The sequence below is a fragment of the Mesoplodon mirus genome, assembly GCF_964341445.2.
Source record: "Mesoplodon mirus genome assembly, chromosome: 7".
Taxonomy (NCBI): Eukaryota; Metazoa; Chordata; class Mammalia; order Artiodactyla; family Ziphiidae; genus Mesoplodon; species Mesoplodon mirus.
The window spans coordinates 126,002,538-126,019,884 of record NC_138983.1 but is presented as its reverse complement, the minus strand read 5'-3'; the positions used below and the strand labels follow the sequence as shown (position 1 = coordinate 126,019,884).

The window sequence follows — 17,347 nt, the reverse complement described above, 5'->3', positions numbered from 1 at the left end:
AATGTACATTCAGGTACACACTGACACACACAAGCAAGTACACTCAACTTTTCTCTACACGTGCATACACACACACACCTCCACCCTCACAGAAAAATGTGCCAGGAGAAGACCATTTCCCCTTTTACAAAAGACTTGCACACCCCTTGCCTCATATGTGCCTCACTGTAACCACACAGGGTAGGCCGAGCTGTATCGCTTTCTCAGTGTGCAGGAGAGAAAACTGAGGCCCCAGAAACCATGGGAGACACTGTGGATCATATAGCAAGTGAGGCAAGCAGGTATCAAAGCCACTGCCCTGCCCTGCCTCGTGCTCAGATATGACCTGCAGATATCCACACAGTCCCCCAGTGCTGCAGCCTGAGAGGACTTCCCAACTACTAGGGCTCAGGGTGGCTTTCAGGGACCTCCTGGATTCAAGGCCAGATCTCCACAAGGGAGGCAGGAGGAGGAGTTTGCCAGGGAGCTCTGTGTGTGTTGTGGGGATGCCTGTACCTTCTCCCGAGCATCTCCCTGCAGACAGTCTGGGGCCAAAAAGGACGTTTTCTCCTATTATAAGTCACTGGGCCCCTCAGCCCTCCCATGGCGGACAGAGAATGTCCTTCTGTGACCCCATATCTGTCTGGAGGTCTGTCCCTCAGCACGTGCGTGAATGTGTCTACATGTCCATGTGCGTGTGAGCGTGTGCATGTAGGCGTGTGTGTGCAGGATCCCGTGACTGCAGAGGTAACTAATTATTAGCTCCCTCTGGCCTTGGGGGCCCCCCATCTGTTCCGGGGCTGCTCCCCCTGCCTAGACTTCCTCCCTGATGTCAAAGAGGCCCTGGTGCTGTCCTGCTTTCCCTACCCCACAGCTGACCAAAAAATAAAATAAAATGAAAGTCAGCCCCATCCCGCCTGCACCAGGGAAGGGGCTGACAGGAGGTCTGCAAACTAGCGCTTATCAAAAGCTCCTTCTCAAATTCATTTCAATATCTGAGCCTCTGGTTTCCAAGGCAACGTAATCTTTTCATCAAAGCAACTGGTAAAACCACTGGGATCCGATATTGTTTTGTTGGCAACTTGTCAAAACTGTCATTTGGTTAAAAAAATTTTATAGATTTATATAACCTACAAATATAGATATGGTGATCTATACCACTAATCATCATTAATAAAGTGCTGCCCCCTGAAGATTTCTTAGTTCCCTCTCCCACCCCTTCCTCCCCCAGAGGTGGGGGGAAGGGGGGAGGAATGAAGGAGCAGTAATTAGACAGTAGGGCTGGGAGGTGACTCTGACTGGGGACAGGCTAGGGGAGCCTGTCTACAGCCCTAATAAGGCAAATGTAGTAATTTAGCTTCTTCCCAGAGACTCCCTTTACTCAGGGTTTTCCTGAGACCCTCCCTCCTCCCTTCTCCCTTCTCCTCCATCTCTCAGAACACTCACATTTCCTGGCCTGGAGCCACAGTGGCCAGCGCCTAGATCAGTCCAAGAGGTAAACTGAGGCTGACCCAGCAACACGCCCGTCAGAGCAGGCCCGTCAGCTCCCAGGGCTGAGCCCCGTGCCAAGTCCAGGGCAAACTCTGTTCAGTGTGGCTCCAGAAAGGGCAGACTAGGCAGGATCCTGCCTCCCCGGCCCCCAACCCGGCCATTACCTCCTCCGAGCCCAGGGCCCCCAGCAAGGCTGGAGGCGGAGGTGGAGGCCCAGGGGCCTTGGGTCTTAGCATGCGTTCGCCTCTGCCCCGCAGGCTCCCAGTGAGTATGAGACGAGTCCGGAGCAGCTCTTCTACCGGATCGCCCACCTAAACCGAGGACAGCAGTACCTGCTGTGGGTGGCTGCCGTCACCTCTGCCGGCCGGGGCAACGGCAGCGAGAAGGTGACCATCGAGCCTGCTGGCAAGGGTGAGCAGCCTGGGACTGCGGCAGAGGGCAGAAGCCGCCCCACCTAGAATTCCGGTTCTCCCCGGGGAGGGGATGTCCTCCCTTCACCCTGTCGGTGACCTGGCTGTAAGGGGCTGGCCGGCCGCCCGCCCGCCTCCCTCCTGCACACACCAAGACCGGGCCTCTGCTGCCCCCTGACTCCCAGAAAGCCTCACAACAGGCTCGAGGCAGCACTGCTAGCCAGGGGCGCTGGGCGTAATGCACCCTGGTCCCCAGCTCCCAACTCCAGCCCAGCTCAGCTCCTCCAAAGGGGACTGAGGTGGGGTACACTGCTTCCACGGCGCAGAGAGCTGGCAAGACGGCCCCCTCCTTCCAAAGCCCGGACACCTCAGGCAGGGGTGACCCCACTGATTGGTGGTTCGTTCAACCAACAGACGTTTACAGGGGCCATGCCAAAGGAGACTGTGGGCTAGATGGGGCACGCAGGGTGAATAAGCCCACGTCTATTCTTGGGGGTGCTCCGCCAAACCCCTGACCTGGGCGTACGTGTGGCATGGGGGCACATGTACCCCCACTTTACAGGGAATGACAGCTCTGAGGCCTCAGCCCAAGATCGAGACAGAGGCCACCTCGCGGAGCTGCCGGGCCGCCTGCCCCGCGCTAACCCTGGGGCATGGGACTTAGCCACACAGGCCCAAGACTTCCAGCCTCTACTCTGACCCTGGGCTTCCCTGGGCCCTCCCTCGTCCCACAGCCACCTGTCGCTGTAGCCCTGGGGCCCCAGGACCAGGGCTCGGATGGTTGGTGCCTGCCTCAGCCCAGCCGCCCTCCAGGGGTGACCAGCTTCCTTTGGCTGAGACCCGAGAGGCGCCTGCCCTCCCTGGCCTCAGGCTCAGGGTCAGCGGGCACTGAATGGAGGACCCGCAGCTGCCCTGCCAGCGGGGGCTGTCATCCCATTTTCCAGTGGACACTCTGAGGCCGGGGTGGCATGGTCTGCAAAGACAGCCGAGAGTGGTGGGCTAGCTCTTCTGGCTCCAAGTCAGGGCTCTTTCCACACGGCCTCAGGTGTCTAACCTCCCCTGGCCCCTCCTCCCAGAGGGGCTGCCCACCCCTTCTTCTGGACTTGTCTCCTTCAGGAGGGAAGGGGCCCAGGGCCTCTGATCCTCCCAGGACAGCTGGCGCTGGCCCAGAGCATGGTCTGAGAGCCTGGGTGTCTTGGCTGAAGGCTGGCCCCTTCCCCTGTGGAAATCAAATGGAACACGTTCCCAGAGGGCTTCGTACTTCTTCAAATGTGGACATCATGCTCTTCTGTCCTCACAGCAGCCCTGGGAGGTGGAGGGACAGGAGCCAGTCCCAGCCACAGGGCAGAACTGGGTCTAGAACGGGATCTCTAGAGCCCCTGGCGCCATCCCCGAGGCCCCCAACACTCCTCTCTCCCCGCGATGGAGGCTGTCTTCACTGGGCCCCTCAGCCCAGTCCACGTCTTTCTGGCCCCCGGCGGTCCTCCACTGCCCCAGGCAGCCTTCTGTTCCTCGGTGGCCCCTCCAGACCTCACCTACTGTCCCAAGCCCATCGCCCCGGCGCTGCCCTCAGAGGAAAGGAACCTCCATTCCCTGCACCCAAACCTCTAAACATTGCTTCCTCAGCCACCTTACATCTTCCCTCTCCCCAAGAAGGGTCCCGTGGCTCAGTGGGGCTGACTGTGGCCCCTTGAAGCACGTGGTTGCTTGGTTAATTTAACACTTTCAACCCTGGGCCTGGAGATCTCCAAGGTGCCTGACACGACTGCCTTCTCACTGGGCCCTTGGCATCTTTGCCTCCCTTTGCTTTCCGTGATGCCGCCTGTGCATCAGGGTCCTTTCAGTGTGCTCCTGTCTCCCCGGGGACATGCCTTCCTCCTCTACGCCTGCATGCTGAGGACCCCAGGGCTCTGCCACTCCTCTCTCAATCTGCAGTCCCCCTCCTGGTGACCTCAGTCAGTCTGCTGCTGAGTGCACATCAGTGTGGTCCAGTCATCTCTCTCATGCTCCAAAAGATTTATATCCACCTGCTTTCCAGCTACCCCCATGGGTGTCCCCCAGGTTTAGCGTGAGCAGAATCTTCCCGTCTCCCCCACCTACCCTGCTCCTCCTCCTGTGGGCCTCAACTCCATGAGGGCACCAGCACCCATCGGGTTGGCCCAGTTGGGATCCTGGAAGTCACCCTCACCTCCCCCTCTATCTCTTCCCCAAAACTAGGGAGACCCCACGTCCTGGCATTTCTTCCCTTGAGCCCCTAGTCTGTTCTCCACCACCCTGTATCACCTCTCGCCTGCACTCCAGCCACCGTCTTGTCCCTGGTCTTCATCCTGCAAGATCACCTCCACCATGGGCTTCGCTGGTGGTACAGTGGTTGAGAGTCCACCTGCCGATGCAGGGGACATGGGTTCGTGCCCCAGTTCGGGAGGATCCCACATGCCATGGAGCAGCTGGGCCCGTGAGCCATGGCCGCTGAGCCTGCACGTCCGGAGCCTGTGCTCCGCAACAGGAGAGGCCACAACAGTGAGAGGCCCACGTACCGCAAAAAAAAAAAAAAAAAAAAGATGACCTCCACCAAACCATCCTCTGCAAGCAGCCAGGGATTTATCTAAAACTCTACTTTGAACATATCACTACTTACCTGTAAGCCTCCTCGTGACCTCAAGAGGAAGCCCAGCCTCCTTGAGGTGCCAGCAGAGCCCTCCATCTCCCCCTGCCTCCTGCTCACCGCTCTGGCCCCGGCTCTGCTGCCCCCTCCTCACTCACCCTGGGCTTTGGTCGCCCCAAAGGATCCTCCCACTCATCGTGTGTTTCAGGCCCCCGTGCCTCTACTCAGTGCCGTTCCCCCTTCCGACATGCCTTTCCTTCTCTGTGTGGTGAATTCCTTCTTAGCCTTCAAGATTCAAGTCAAAGCTGCCAATTCCAGAAGCCGCCCCTGGCCTTTACCTCCACCACCACTGCACTGCCAGAGTTCATTCCTCCTTCTTTCTGCTCCTAGGGTTACTTGTCTCTACCCCTACCATAGTATTTTTCACCCTAATGATTTTTTTAAGTATCCGTCTCCCTCTTGGATGGCGAGCAACTTGAGGACAGGGAATAGATCTGATTCATTTTGTGGCCCCTCAGAGCCTCCTGTGATACCTGGCCCAAACAGGTGTTTGATAAACGTTTGTTGAATCAATGACTCACATCTGAAATTTCCTGGGCTCTCCCCCCACCCCAAGCCCAAGGTAGCCAGTGCAGTGCTGGTGGTAAAAGTGGGGTGTCTCTCATCCTTTCTTTCCTGTAGCCCCAGCAAAGATCATATCCTTTGGGGGCACTGTGACAACACCCTGGATGAGAGATGTCCGGCTGCCTTGCAATTCAGTGGGAGACCCAGCCCCTGCTGTGAAGTGGACCAAGGACAGGTGTGTGGGGGACCCCGCAGGGATAGGTGACCCCCAGGGCTGGGCACCGCAGAGGAGCCATGAAGAGAACCAATGTCCCTCCCTTCCAGCGACTCAGTCACCTCCAGCCCTGCAGGGGCCCAGCCAGGTACATGGCTACCACTCTCACACACAGGCCTGACCTCCCTGGCTCCCCTCTGTTGGCTGCCAAGGACCTCCCTTCCCTGGGTGATTGAAGGGCCCAAGATTCCTGGATATGCCCGGGAAGCACTGAGTAACAGCCCAAGAATCCAGGGTCCCCGAGCCAGCCCCCTACTACTCCCAGCTCCAACTGCTTGCAGACCTGGGGGAGGCCCCCGGAGGAGGGGATGCCTGCTATAACCCATCCCCCACCCCCGCAGCGAAGACTCGGCCATCCCCGTGTCCATGGATGGGCACTGGCTCATCCACACCAATGGCACATTGCTGCTGCGCGCGGTGAAGGCTGAGGACTCGGGCTACTACACCTGTACAGCCACCAACACTGGGGGCTTCGACACCATCATCGTCAACCTTCTGGTGCAAGGTGAGACCCTGCGAGGCGGGTGGGGCTCCGGTGGGGACAGGGATGGAGGAATTCCGTCGTGTGAGAGAGAGGGTTATCGAACGGAAGAAGACCCGCCACTGGGGAGACAGACCCTTGGTGGATCAGAGGGTCCCCGTGGAAGAGGGGGCAGGAGGGCTAGAGAGGAGAATGAGCAGGAGTGAGGGTGGCACCGAGAGGGTGGGACAGCCAGCCCCTCGCCCTCAACCCACCCCAGTGTCAGAGATTAACCTTCTGGTGCGGGCCGGTGGCTCTCCCCTCACAGTTCCCCCGGACCAACCCCGCCTAACTGTCTCCAAAACCTCCGCGTCGTCCATCACCCTGACCTGGATTCCAGGTGACAATGGGGGCAGCTCCATCCGAGGTGAGAGGGGTCTGGATGAGGAGGGGGGAGACAGGGGAAAGAATTCTGGGCCCAGGGGCAGCGGAAGGGCTTCACTCACTCCCACTGCTTGTCCTCATAATGCTTAGGAGATAATGGGGGAGGGGCGATTCAGACCACATGGAAGTTACCCAAGTGCCATGGAAAATATACCAGCCTAGATGTCTGGGCTCTACAACACCCACCCTCCTGTCCACTGGTGAGCTGTGCGAACCTGAGGCAGTCTGTTTTCTTAGGAAGCCTGTCTAATTCTCTGGGCCTTAGTTTCCACATCTGTAAAAGTAGATAGTGCTAGATAGTTCTAGATAGTGCTTCTCAACGTTAAACGTGCATATGAATCACCCGGGGATCTTGTAAGAGCAGATTCTGATTCAGGGGGTCTGGAGTAGAGGCTGAGAATGTGCCTGTCTAACGAGCTCCCAAGTGAGGCTGATGCTCCGGGGCCAGGGGACTAAATATGGAGTAGTAGGGTCTAGATAGGACCCCTCGTAAGCCTCACAGCTCTGGTTTCTGCTCGCCTCCCCACCTTGGCTTCTCAACCCCAACACAAGCGCTGACAGGAGAGAGCCCTACAACTCAGCCCAGGGCCTTTCCATTTTGCATCTAATTTGCATCCACCCCATCCCAGTGGCCAAAGCACCCCCTGCCCCCTGCGGCGCCCAGCCCCATGATGCCTGTTGGGGTACCCCAGGCCCCGCCCTGCCCGACCTGAGCCAGGCAAACCTCCCGGGCAGGCTTCGTGCTGCAGTACTCGGTGGACAACAGCGAGGAGTGGAAGGATGTGTTCGTCAGCTCGAGCGAGCGGTCCTTCAGGCTGGACAGCCTCAAGTGTGGCACCTGGTACAAGGTGAAGCTGGCAGCCAAGAACAGCGTGGGCTCTGGGCGCATCAGTGAGATCATCGAGGCCAAGACCCACGGGCGGGGTAAGGCCCAGGCCGGGGTGGAAGGCTGCTGGGGTAGGGAAGGAGGGCTCAGGGGAGCGTGGAGACTCAAGGGGAGACTCCACCTACTTCCCACCACTGCAGCGTCGGATGAGTCACAGTAGGAGAAACTGGCCCCGCTTCCCTGTGGTGGGATGGCAGATGGGTGGCTCACCTCTTCCTTTTTCCTGCACCTGTCTTCCTCCTTGGCCAGGCCCTTCTCTCCTTGTCCTTCTCTCCCTCCTCTTCTTCCTCCCCTCTGTCCCCTGGAGCATCCCTACTCCCATCTGCGCCTCCCACCGATCCCCTGGAGCCACTGTGGTCCCAGCTGCCCAGGGAAATCTTTCCCAGTCTCTCTAACCTCTCTCTCTCCCTCTGGCCCCCCAGAGCCCTCCTTCAGCAAAGACCAGCACCTCTTCACCCACATCAACTCCACACATGCTCGGCTTAACCTGCAGGGCTGGAGCAACGGGGGCTGCCCTATCACAGCCATCGTGCTGGAGTACCGGCCCAAGGGCACCTGGGCCTGGCAGGGCCTGCGCGCCAACAGGTCCGGGGAGGTGTTTCTGACCGAGCTGCGAGAGGCCACGTGGTACGAGCTGCGCATGAGGGCTTGCAACAGCGCTGGCTGCGGCAATGAGACCACCCAGTTCGCCACCCTGGACTACGATGGCAGTGAGTCGGAAAGGGTGGGCAGGGCTGGAGCAAGGTGCTGCCAGGGAAGCTGGCAGAGAGGCAGACACATAAAGAGATAGACACACAAATAGAAAAGAGGCAGGACTATAGTCAGGGACAAAGGCTGACAGTTGAATAAGCAAGCAAAGGACAGGCCAAGGAGCAGCAGATGGGTAGACAGGTAAGTGGGTAGATATACCTGTGACCAACACAGATGGATAGGCAGACAAGCAGGTCAGTAACGCTAAAGACAGAGGGCCCTTGAAGGTGCAACCCTTGCTCTCCGTTGCTTCAAAGAGATGAGAGGGAGGTAGAGATGCAGTTGCGGTCCTGCCCTATAAGAACCCTCTGCTCAGATGGTACATTAGCCAAGACAGGGTAGCCTGTGCTGCAGTAACAAGTAAACACTAAAAGCTTCATGGCTTGATTTCAATAAAGATTTGTTTCTCACTCTCATAACACTTTGTGAGGGTTGGCTGGCCACCATCTTTAGCTATGCCGTCTTGAACATGTTCTAATCTAACTGCCAGGAAGTCTGGGGAATGTAAATGAGCACACGGATGTTTAGTGAGTACTAACTGCTATCTGCCACATGGGGGCACCTCACACTCATGCACACACATGCATTTAAGCACATAGAGGGCTGAATTCATAGGGACCAGCTGTCACAAGCTAAATTGAGTCTACCTATGTGTTAAGGAAACAGAATAGAAGTGGTATCGGAAGGGGATGGGCTCAAACAAGGAAGGCTTCATGAAGGAGATGACTCTTAAGTGAGGTTTTGAAACAAGCAAGCATCAGGGCTTGGCAGAAGGCCATGTCAGCAGGAGAACTCAGCATTGCCTCCTTGCGGCCCCCAAGGTTAGCAGATTTCGCCCACGGGATGGGGAGCAGGGAGAGAATGCAGGGTGTTTAGTGGCTTTTGCCTCCATCTGGGGAAGAGAGCACAGGATCCCACTTCCCTGACTTTTCTCTCCTACGGTCCTCACCATCCCCCTCAACCTTACCAGCTGGATGTGGGAATCTAAGTTCAGCATTCTAGAAATGAACACTGAACTCCAACAAGCAGTAGACTATCTCTGAGAGACTTTAGGAAAATTCTAAAAGGAAGTCACTAATAGCATATGCAGTATAAAAACTACACAACTGTTCATGGCTGTCCTGATGGGACCAGAATTAGGGGGAGCAGAGGGGAGAGTTGGGGCTCTGCACCAGGAAGTAGAGATCAGAGTGAGACCAAAGGCAGCAAAAGAGGGCCAAGGGCTGCCTGGCCCATGAGACTCTGCATAACACTCAACTCATAAGGGACAACTGACTCCCTTCTGCACCCCTGTTCAGGCACCATCCCGCCCATCAAGTCTGCACAAGGCGAGGGGGACGATGTGAAGAAGCTGTTCACCATTGGCTGCCCGGTCATCCTGGCCACCCTGGGGGTGGCACTGCTCTTCATCATTCGCAAGAAGAGGAAAGAGAAGCGGCTGAAGCGACTCCGAGGTGGGCGAGTTTCCTATGGGCTTCCTGGGAGGGAGTGCTGACCCTCAGCCACGCTGGCCACTTTCCACTGGCCCACAGCACCATCTGGACAAGGAGGAGTGCCCGTGTCCCCTTGAAGGGAGAGCTGCCACTCCAGCCTTCTGAAACCCCTTGGTTGTTCACTGCTTCCTCCTCTATGCCCCCAGGACTTTGTGCCTGCCCTCACCAGGGCTGACTTTTAGAGGTACACAGTGGTAAAACCATATTGCTTGTTAAAATATTTAAACATTTCCATGTTGATTGGTAAATAGATGTTACTCCCTTCTTCCCTGGATGCTCCATTCTCTCATATAGGATCCCCGAGACTTTCCTAGGACCCAGCCACTAAAGACTTTGCTCTGGTTTGCCTGAGCTGTTTCCATGCCTTGTCAGGTGCTAAATATTTTTAATATCACCCCCTGTCCCAACACCTGCTACCATAGTCTGGCATGAATGGGTCTGATTTACCTGATTTCCCCAGGACCCACTAGTTGCTTAATAAATGTCTGTTCACACATCTGGAAAACATTTATTGAGTATCTGCTGTATTGTAGATACTGCCAGACATTGGAGGTGTAAAGATGAATGAAGAAGGAACAGCCCATGCCCTTATAGAATTCACAGCCAAGGCACAATAATAGCACAGAAGAGGGAATGACTAAGCCTGCCTAGGGTGTTTGTTTAGGAGTTGGGTAGATGAAAGGATGATTCAGTGGGTGGTTAATGGTTGTTAAATGGATGGATGGTTGGATGGATGGATGGAAGATTGGATGGTTGATGGATTGATAGTTGAATCGATGGTTGGATCAATGGAAGGATGGATGGATGGATGGATGGATGGATGGATACTTGGATGGATAGATGGATGATAAGATGGATAGATGGTTGTATGAATGGATGATTGGATGAATGGTTGAATAGAAGAATGGATAATTAGATGAATGGTTGAACAGATGATTGTACAGATGATTAGATGGTTGGATGGGTTGATGGTTGAATGGAGGAATGGTTGGATCAGTGGATGGATGGATGGATGGATGGATGGGTAGTTGAATGAATGCATGATGTATGGGTGGGATGGATTGACAGGTGGATAGATCAATAATGAATGGATGGATGAGTGGGTAGATAGATGGTTGAATGCGTTCATGAAGCTAGATTCGATCTAACAGCTCATTCTCAGTTATCAGAGGTCTAGTGGATTACCTGGGTCCTTTGCTTCTCCTCTCTTATCAATTCCTAACCTGAGAGTCCTGAACCTATTCAAGGCTCCTCTGAGACAAAGCAGTGACCCTCAAATCCATCCATGGACTTTTTGGGGACAGATGTCCTAGAGAAGGATATGAAGCTTCTTGGTTGAAGTCATCTGGAGATACCCATTGACCCCCTCTACTTCATTCCCCACTCTCTCCTCTCCCCAACAGATACCTGAGGACAGACCTACCACTGATGCCCATTTCCAGACTGCTATGATGTTTTGTTTGATTAGAGTCAATTCAGGAAGCTGATGGAGCACTTTACATACCCTCTGCTTTGGGAAGGATCTCCCTATTAGATAAAAATCTGAGGAAAGGAAAGCAGAACTGAGCCAAATCCTGAATTGGGAGCAGTGAGACCTTATGTTTTGGACTGTCTCAGAACTCCTTATATTTCTTCCCAGGAGACTAGCCCTGGCCCCATTTTAGGAAGTTCTCCCACCTTGTTCCCCGTGCCTCTTCCAATTCTCATCCTTCTCAGACTCCATTCTCACTCAGTCCCCTCTCTACTGTTTTGCAGATGCAAAGAGTTTGGCAGAAATGTTAATAAGGTGGGTGTCACATAGCTGCTTCCTCTCTCCTCCCCTCCCCCTTCCTCCCTTCAGGGTACAGGTTTCTAAGACCCCACTGTCCTGCAAAACCCCTCCCCCAACCCGTTATGGCTGCTGAGTCACCCACCTCCAACCCTTCTCTCCACAGCAAGAACAACCGAAGCTTTGACACCCCCGTGAAGGGGCCACCCCAGGGCCCACGGCTACACATTGACATCCCCAGGGTCCAGCTACTCATCGAGGACAAGGAGGGCATCAAGCAGCTGGGTGAGTGACAGGTGCCATGAGCTCTCTGTCCTGCTGAGTGTGCTTCCCCAGGCCACATCCCACGAAGGGCAACCACCAGTCCTCACACAGTGCCCAGGGTTCCAGAAGCAGCCCCATCAACAACTCAACAACCTAGGAACTCGCTGCAGCTTCTCTCAAGGACTAGGTTTCCTCCTCCGTTAATGGGAAGACTTGACCTGACCTTTCTTGGTTTCATTGTTGGATAAAGACAAAGAGAAATTTGGGAAGCAAAGATGGTGCCCAAAGGGAAGGACTGCTGCTGATTGTACTTCTTCCCCCAGGAGATGACAAGGCCACCATTCCTGTGACGGATGCTGAGTTCAGCCAAGCTGTCAACCCTCAGAGTTTCTGCACCGGTGTCTCCTTGCACCACCCAGCCCTCATCCAGAGCACAGGACCCCTCATCGACATGTCTGACATCCGGCCAGGCACCAGTATGCATTATCCCCGGGGAGACAGCCCTCCTCCCACACGGGGTTTCGTGGGCACAGCATAAGACAGAGGTGACATTTTTTTTAAAAAGGAGGGAGGAGCAGCGTGGAAGAAGGGAAAGAGCACTGGAATCAGAGTCTAGAGACCTTGATTATAGACTCACTAGCTATGGCCTTGGGCGTGTCACTAACCATATCTCTCTGGGCCTCAGTTTCCTTACCTAGACATTTTGAGAGCGTTAGTTGTTCTTTCTCTCCAAGGGCCTTCTGCATCTTCCACTATGACTCTGGACATAAGCATAGAATACATCCAGGACTGTAGGGACTGAACGGACAGTCAGGAGGCAGCAGGAGATGAGGTGACATTCTTCCCAGGCTGGAGGAAAAGACAGGGTGGCCGGGGAGGACTAGGACGCCGCCCAGTGCCCGACACTGCTGCTCTCCTCCTCCACAGACAGCTGTGTGGTCAGGAAAGGCAGCTCGCTCAGCTTTCCCAGGGGAGCTTCTGTGGCTGCTGCTTCCTCCTCCCTTGCTCCTGCTGCCCTTTCTGGTACATGCCAGCTGCCCAAGCCTGAATGCCTGCAGCTGGACGGTACTAGCTCTTGCTTCCTCTGTGCAGATCCAGTGTCCAGGAAGAATGTAAAGTCAGCCCACAGCACCCGGAACCGGTACTCAAGCCAGTGGACTCTGACCAAGTGCCAGGCCTCCACACCCGCCCGCACCCTCACCTCCGACTGGCGCACTGTGGGCTCCCAGCATGGTGTCACTGTCACCGAGAGTGACAGCTACAGTGCCAGCCTCTCCCAGGACACAGGTAAGCCCAAGGACCTGCCTTCATTCTGCTCACTCTCCTCCAGCTCCCCCATTATCCATCTCCACCTTTGGTTTTCCCAACTCCTACCTGCCAGCTGTTGGAGTCCAAGGCACAGGTCAGTTTCATTTCCAGCTGGTCACTGACTCACTCTGTGGCTATGACAAAAACACTTGACCTAGCGGAGCTCTGCTTGGTCAAGGATTTCGTTTTGCTCTCCCAAAAGATGACAGAGAAAATGGTACACATGATGTTTGTTGGAGAAAAGGCTGAGTGCTGCTCAGAGGATGATGCTTATTTTCAAGAATGAAAGATGTTCTGCCCTTCATTAGGCAGCACATCAAATATCCCACTTCTGCCACCACCACTACCTTCACAGGCAGAGAGCAGGACCTTGTGAGCCTGGTCCACTCCATAGTCAGGCTTTCAGATGGCAGCTGGGCTTATGGGTAGGGGAACTGCTCAGTCTGATCTCATTTACACCCTTTCCCCATAAACCCACTTTATTTTTTATCGAGATATAATTGACGTATAACATTTAGTTTCAGGTGTACAACATAATGATCTGATATTTGTAATATATTGCAAAATGATCACCACAGTAAGTCTAGTTAACACCCATCACCATGTATTGTTACAATTTTTTTTCTTATAATGAGAACTTTAAAGAACTACTCTCTTAGCAACTTCCAAATATTCAATACAGTGTTATTAATTATAGTTATCATGCTGTACATTACATCCCCATGACTTATTTATAACCGGAAGTTTGTACCTTTTGACCACCTTCACCCATTTTGCCCAGCTCCCACCCCCCACCTTTGGCCACCACCAATCTATTCTCTGTATCAGTGAGCTTGGGGGTTTTGTTTGGTGTTGTTGGGGGTTTTTTAGGTTCCACATATAAGTGAGATCATACAGTGTTTGTCTTTCTCTGTCTGATTTGTTTCACTTAGCATGATGCCCTCAAGGTCCATCCATATCTTCCCAAATGGCAAGATTTCCTTTTTTATGGCTGAGTAATATCTCATTTTGTGTGTGTGTGTGTGTGTGTGCGTGTGTGTGTGTGTGTGTGTGTATATATATATATATATATATATATATCACATATTCTTTATTTACTCATCCACCAATGGACATACAGGTGCTTCCATGTCTTGGCTATTGTAAATAATGCTGCAATGAATATGGGAGGTGCCACTCATTTCCCCTCAACTCTGTGCCTTCCATCTCCCCAGACAAAGGACGGAACAGCATGGTGTCCACTGAGAGCGCCTCTTCCACCTATGAGGAGCTGGCCCGGGCCTATGAGCATGCCAAGCTGGAGGAACAACTGCAGCATGCCAAGTTTGAGATCACCGAATGCTTCATCTCCGACAGCTCCTCTGACCAGATGACCACAGGCACCAACGAGAACGCCGACAGCATGACATCCATGAGCACACCCTCAGAGCCTGGCATCTGCCGCTTCACCGCCTCCCCACCCAAGCCCCAGGATGCCGACCGGGGCAAAAATGTGGCTGTGCCCATCCCTCACCGGGCCAACAAGAGTGAGCGCTCAGACCACCTCCCTTGCTGTGTCCCCTGCCCCCAAACCCCACGAGCCCTGGCTAGACCTAGCCCTAACTGCACCTGGGTCCTGCCAGCCCAGCACGGCTTCTTGGCAGTCGGGGGGTAGTGCAAAGAACAAGGGCTTGGGAGCAGGCAGATCAGGGCGCACATCCTGGCTTAACCTCTTAATACTGCTGTGACCTTGGGCAAGTCATTTAACCTCTCTGGCCTTAATTTTCTCATTTGTAAAATGCAACTGATAGCATATACTTTGCATTGTTGTAAGGATCATTAGAAATGATATACGTGCCTGGCACATAGTAGGTTCTCATTAAGTAGTGATCATTCCCTTAATCTGAAGCTATGCCAGGATGGAAAGAGAATGCTTATGGGGTCAGCTGCCCAATGGCCATTGGTCTCAATACTGTTGGAACTTAATCTAGACCCAAAGGAGCAATCCTGGCAGTTCAGCCCGTGGTGGCCAAACCTCTTGGTGGGCAAGGACCTAGCCTGACTGGGAACCATCTGACTCCAGGGGCCTGGCCAGAGCATATGTCCTTTGGGGTCAGCAGGGCAGGTCTAGGATAACCAGGGGGAGGGGAGCAGGGAAGCCCCCCAGCAGACATTAGGGCCACAGGGTGCAAGGCCCAGGCTGTCAAAGCAGGCAATCTGGTCTGCTCAGCACTGGCCTTGCTAAGTGGCCATGCTGACCTAGGGGCTCAGGGTCATCTAGAGAAGAGCCTGGGGTAACAGAAATGACAAAGACTTAGGAGACGAGCAGCCCTGAATGACTCCCCCTCCCTGTGTAGCTGTGTGAAGTTGGGCAAATTACTTAATCTCTCTGAACTTCAGTTTCCTCACTTGCAAAATGCAGGCAGGTATTAACCTACGCAGGGGGCTGTGGGGACTAAACGAGATGACCTAAGGAAAGTGCCTGGCACAGTGAACGGGAGAGAGGCACGTGCAGAGGCGAGGGTGCTCACAGGGCAGAGGGATCAGCATGTGAGGGTCCTAGAAGCTTGCCCCGTGGAGGCACTTTAAGAAATTTGGAACATTCTGCCTGGAGAAGAGGAGACGAAGGAGAGGGATGGGGAAATGTAGCTGACTTCAGATGTCTGAAAGGCCGCGGTGAGAAAGAGGGGAAAGCCTTGTTCTGGGGGTCCTCAGAGGACAGAATCGGGCTGAATGTGGGGAGGTGACAGGGAGTGACATTCCTTTCCTCCTCGGAGTAAAGAAAAGCTTTCTAGGGAATTCCCTGGCGGTCCAGTGGTTGAGACTTGGCGCTTTCACTGCCATGGACCCGGGTTCGATCCCTGGTCGGGGAACTAAGATCCCACAAGCCACGCAACATGCCAAAAAAAAAAAAAAAAAAAACGCTTTCTAACAGCCAGAGCTCTTAGGACATCCCTGTTTACAAATGAGCTCTTCACCAGCTGAAGCTGATCGGCTATAGTGATCAATTAACAATGGGTATCAATTTACTGAGCACTGCCGTGCGCTAGCCACTGTACTAAGCGCTTTCCTTACTTTATCTCATTCCCTCCTCACAGTATTCCTGTAGGGAAATATGATTATCCCCATTGCATAGATAAGAAAACTGAGGCTCAGAGAGGCCAAGTAACATCTTTCCTCGACTCTTTACTGCCTGTCTGGTGGAGGGACTCCTATGCCAGGTCAGGGAGAAGACTGAGGGGTAGGGGTGGGGGAACAAGCTGGCCGCTGGTTCCAAGAGGCCTCCAGCACTAACACGCCCTGCTTCCTCCATTCCAGGTGACTACTGTAACCTGCCCCTCTACGCCAAGTCGGAGGCCTTCTTCCGAAAGGCAGACGGGCGGGAGCCCTGCCCCGTGGTCCCGCCCCGCGAGGCCTCCATCAGGAACCTGGCTCGAACCTACCAGCCCCAGGCTCGCCACCTGACCCTGGACCCTGCCAGCAAGCCCTTGGGCCTCCCGCACCCGGGGGCCACCGCCACAGCCACCTTACCTCAGAGGACTCTGGCCATGCCAGCTCCCCCAGCTGGCACGGCACCCCCGGCACCCGGTCCCACCCCTGCCGAGCCCCCGGCTGCCCCCAGTGCCGCCCCTCCGGCCCCCAGCACTGAGCCTCCGCGGGCCGGGGGCCCACACACCAAAATGGGGGGCTCCAGGGACTCACTTCTCGAGATGAGCACATCAGGGGTAGGGAGGTCTCAGAAGCAGGGAGCCGGGGCCTACTCCAAATCCTACACCCTGGTGTAGGGGCACAACCAGAAGAGCGGCCCTCCGCCTGGACCTGTCTGCACCTCCGGCCCTCACACACCAGCTGGGCTGATTTCCTGCATTATTTATATTAAATTGACAGACAAAAACCAACCAACAAGGGAAAGACAACCCCCAAGTCATGAACGCTTGTACATAGAACTCTTTTGTACAAATGAAACTATTTTCTTCTTCTCCATGAAGCCAGGGCACAAAGAATTTGACAGTGCAAGTCAAATTCCCCACCCCACAAAATATGTGTGGAGAGATATATACATATATATAGAGAGAGGAACACATCGACAAGCTATATATCTATATATTTCTCTCACCTTATTTTGAGACAGAGGCACAAAGGCTCAGCAATTTTTCCCTCCCACTCACCCTCCCTCCAATCTAGGTGGTTTTGACAAAGACCAAAATCCCAACTCAGAGACACTGCATGCGATTTTACTGTTCCAAGAAAACCAGGAGTTGCTTCAATTTGCAGATGCTTATGTGTTGATACCTTTTTCTATGAAAAAAGACCCAGCGCCGTGTGCAATAAAGGTTATGTTTCTACATGGTGGCTTTTTTCCCATTTGGCAAGGGCCAGTGGGGAGGCAGGGAGGAGAGGCCCCTATACCAGGCCGTCTGTCTCTCAGGGAGAGACTTCAAGAAGCCCGGCTTTAGTTCAGCACGTTAAACTTTTAAAAAGGCTTTTCATTAGCCAATCTGCCTCCTTGAGCACTTCTGTGCTGGGCCCTACAGGGAACCAGCTGTGTGTCTTTGAGCGAGCTCCTAAACCTCTCTGAGCCACAGTTTGCTTATCGGTAAAATGAGGCAACCTTGGAGAGAGCGCTGGGGAGCTGGTATGGGGGTGGAAGGCTGTGTCTACTGGCTTCTCT

General features: G+C 54.2%; 1 protein-coding gene across 1 annotated transcript in view; it reads left to right on the top strand.

Annotated features, from left to right (window-relative positions):
- Positions 1–16,460, top strand: part of DSCAML1 (DS cell adhesion molecule like 1) — a gene marked incomplete at its 3' end in the record, with an annotated part of 341,904 nt that extends 325,444 nt beyond the window's left edge. The window contains exons 21-33 of the mRNA XM_082626503.1: positions 1,728–1,881; positions 5,167–5,284; positions 5,665–5,828; positions 6,112–6,210; positions 6,963–7,151; positions 7,536–7,823; positions 9,162–9,317; positions 11,112–11,142; positions 11,291–11,409; positions 11,712–11,864; positions 12,481–12,675; positions 13,911–14,222; positions 15,994–16,460. Coding sequence (XP_082482629.1) covers positions 1,728–1,881; positions 5,167–5,284; positions 5,665–5,828; positions 6,112–6,210; positions 6,963–7,151; positions 7,536–7,823; positions 9,162–9,317; positions 11,112–11,142; positions 11,291–11,409; positions 11,712–11,864; positions 12,481–12,675; positions 13,911–14,222; positions 15,994–16,460 — 2,445 coding nt within the window. The remainder of the gene's footprint in view (positions 1–1,727; positions 1,882–5,166; positions 5,285–5,664; positions 5,829–6,111; positions 6,211–6,962; positions 7,152–7,535; positions 7,824–9,161; positions 9,318–11,111; positions 11,143–11,290; positions 11,410–11,711; positions 11,865–12,480; positions 12,676–13,910; positions 14,223–15,993) is intronic.
- Between the last annotated feature and the right edge of the window lie 887 nt (positions 16,461–17,347).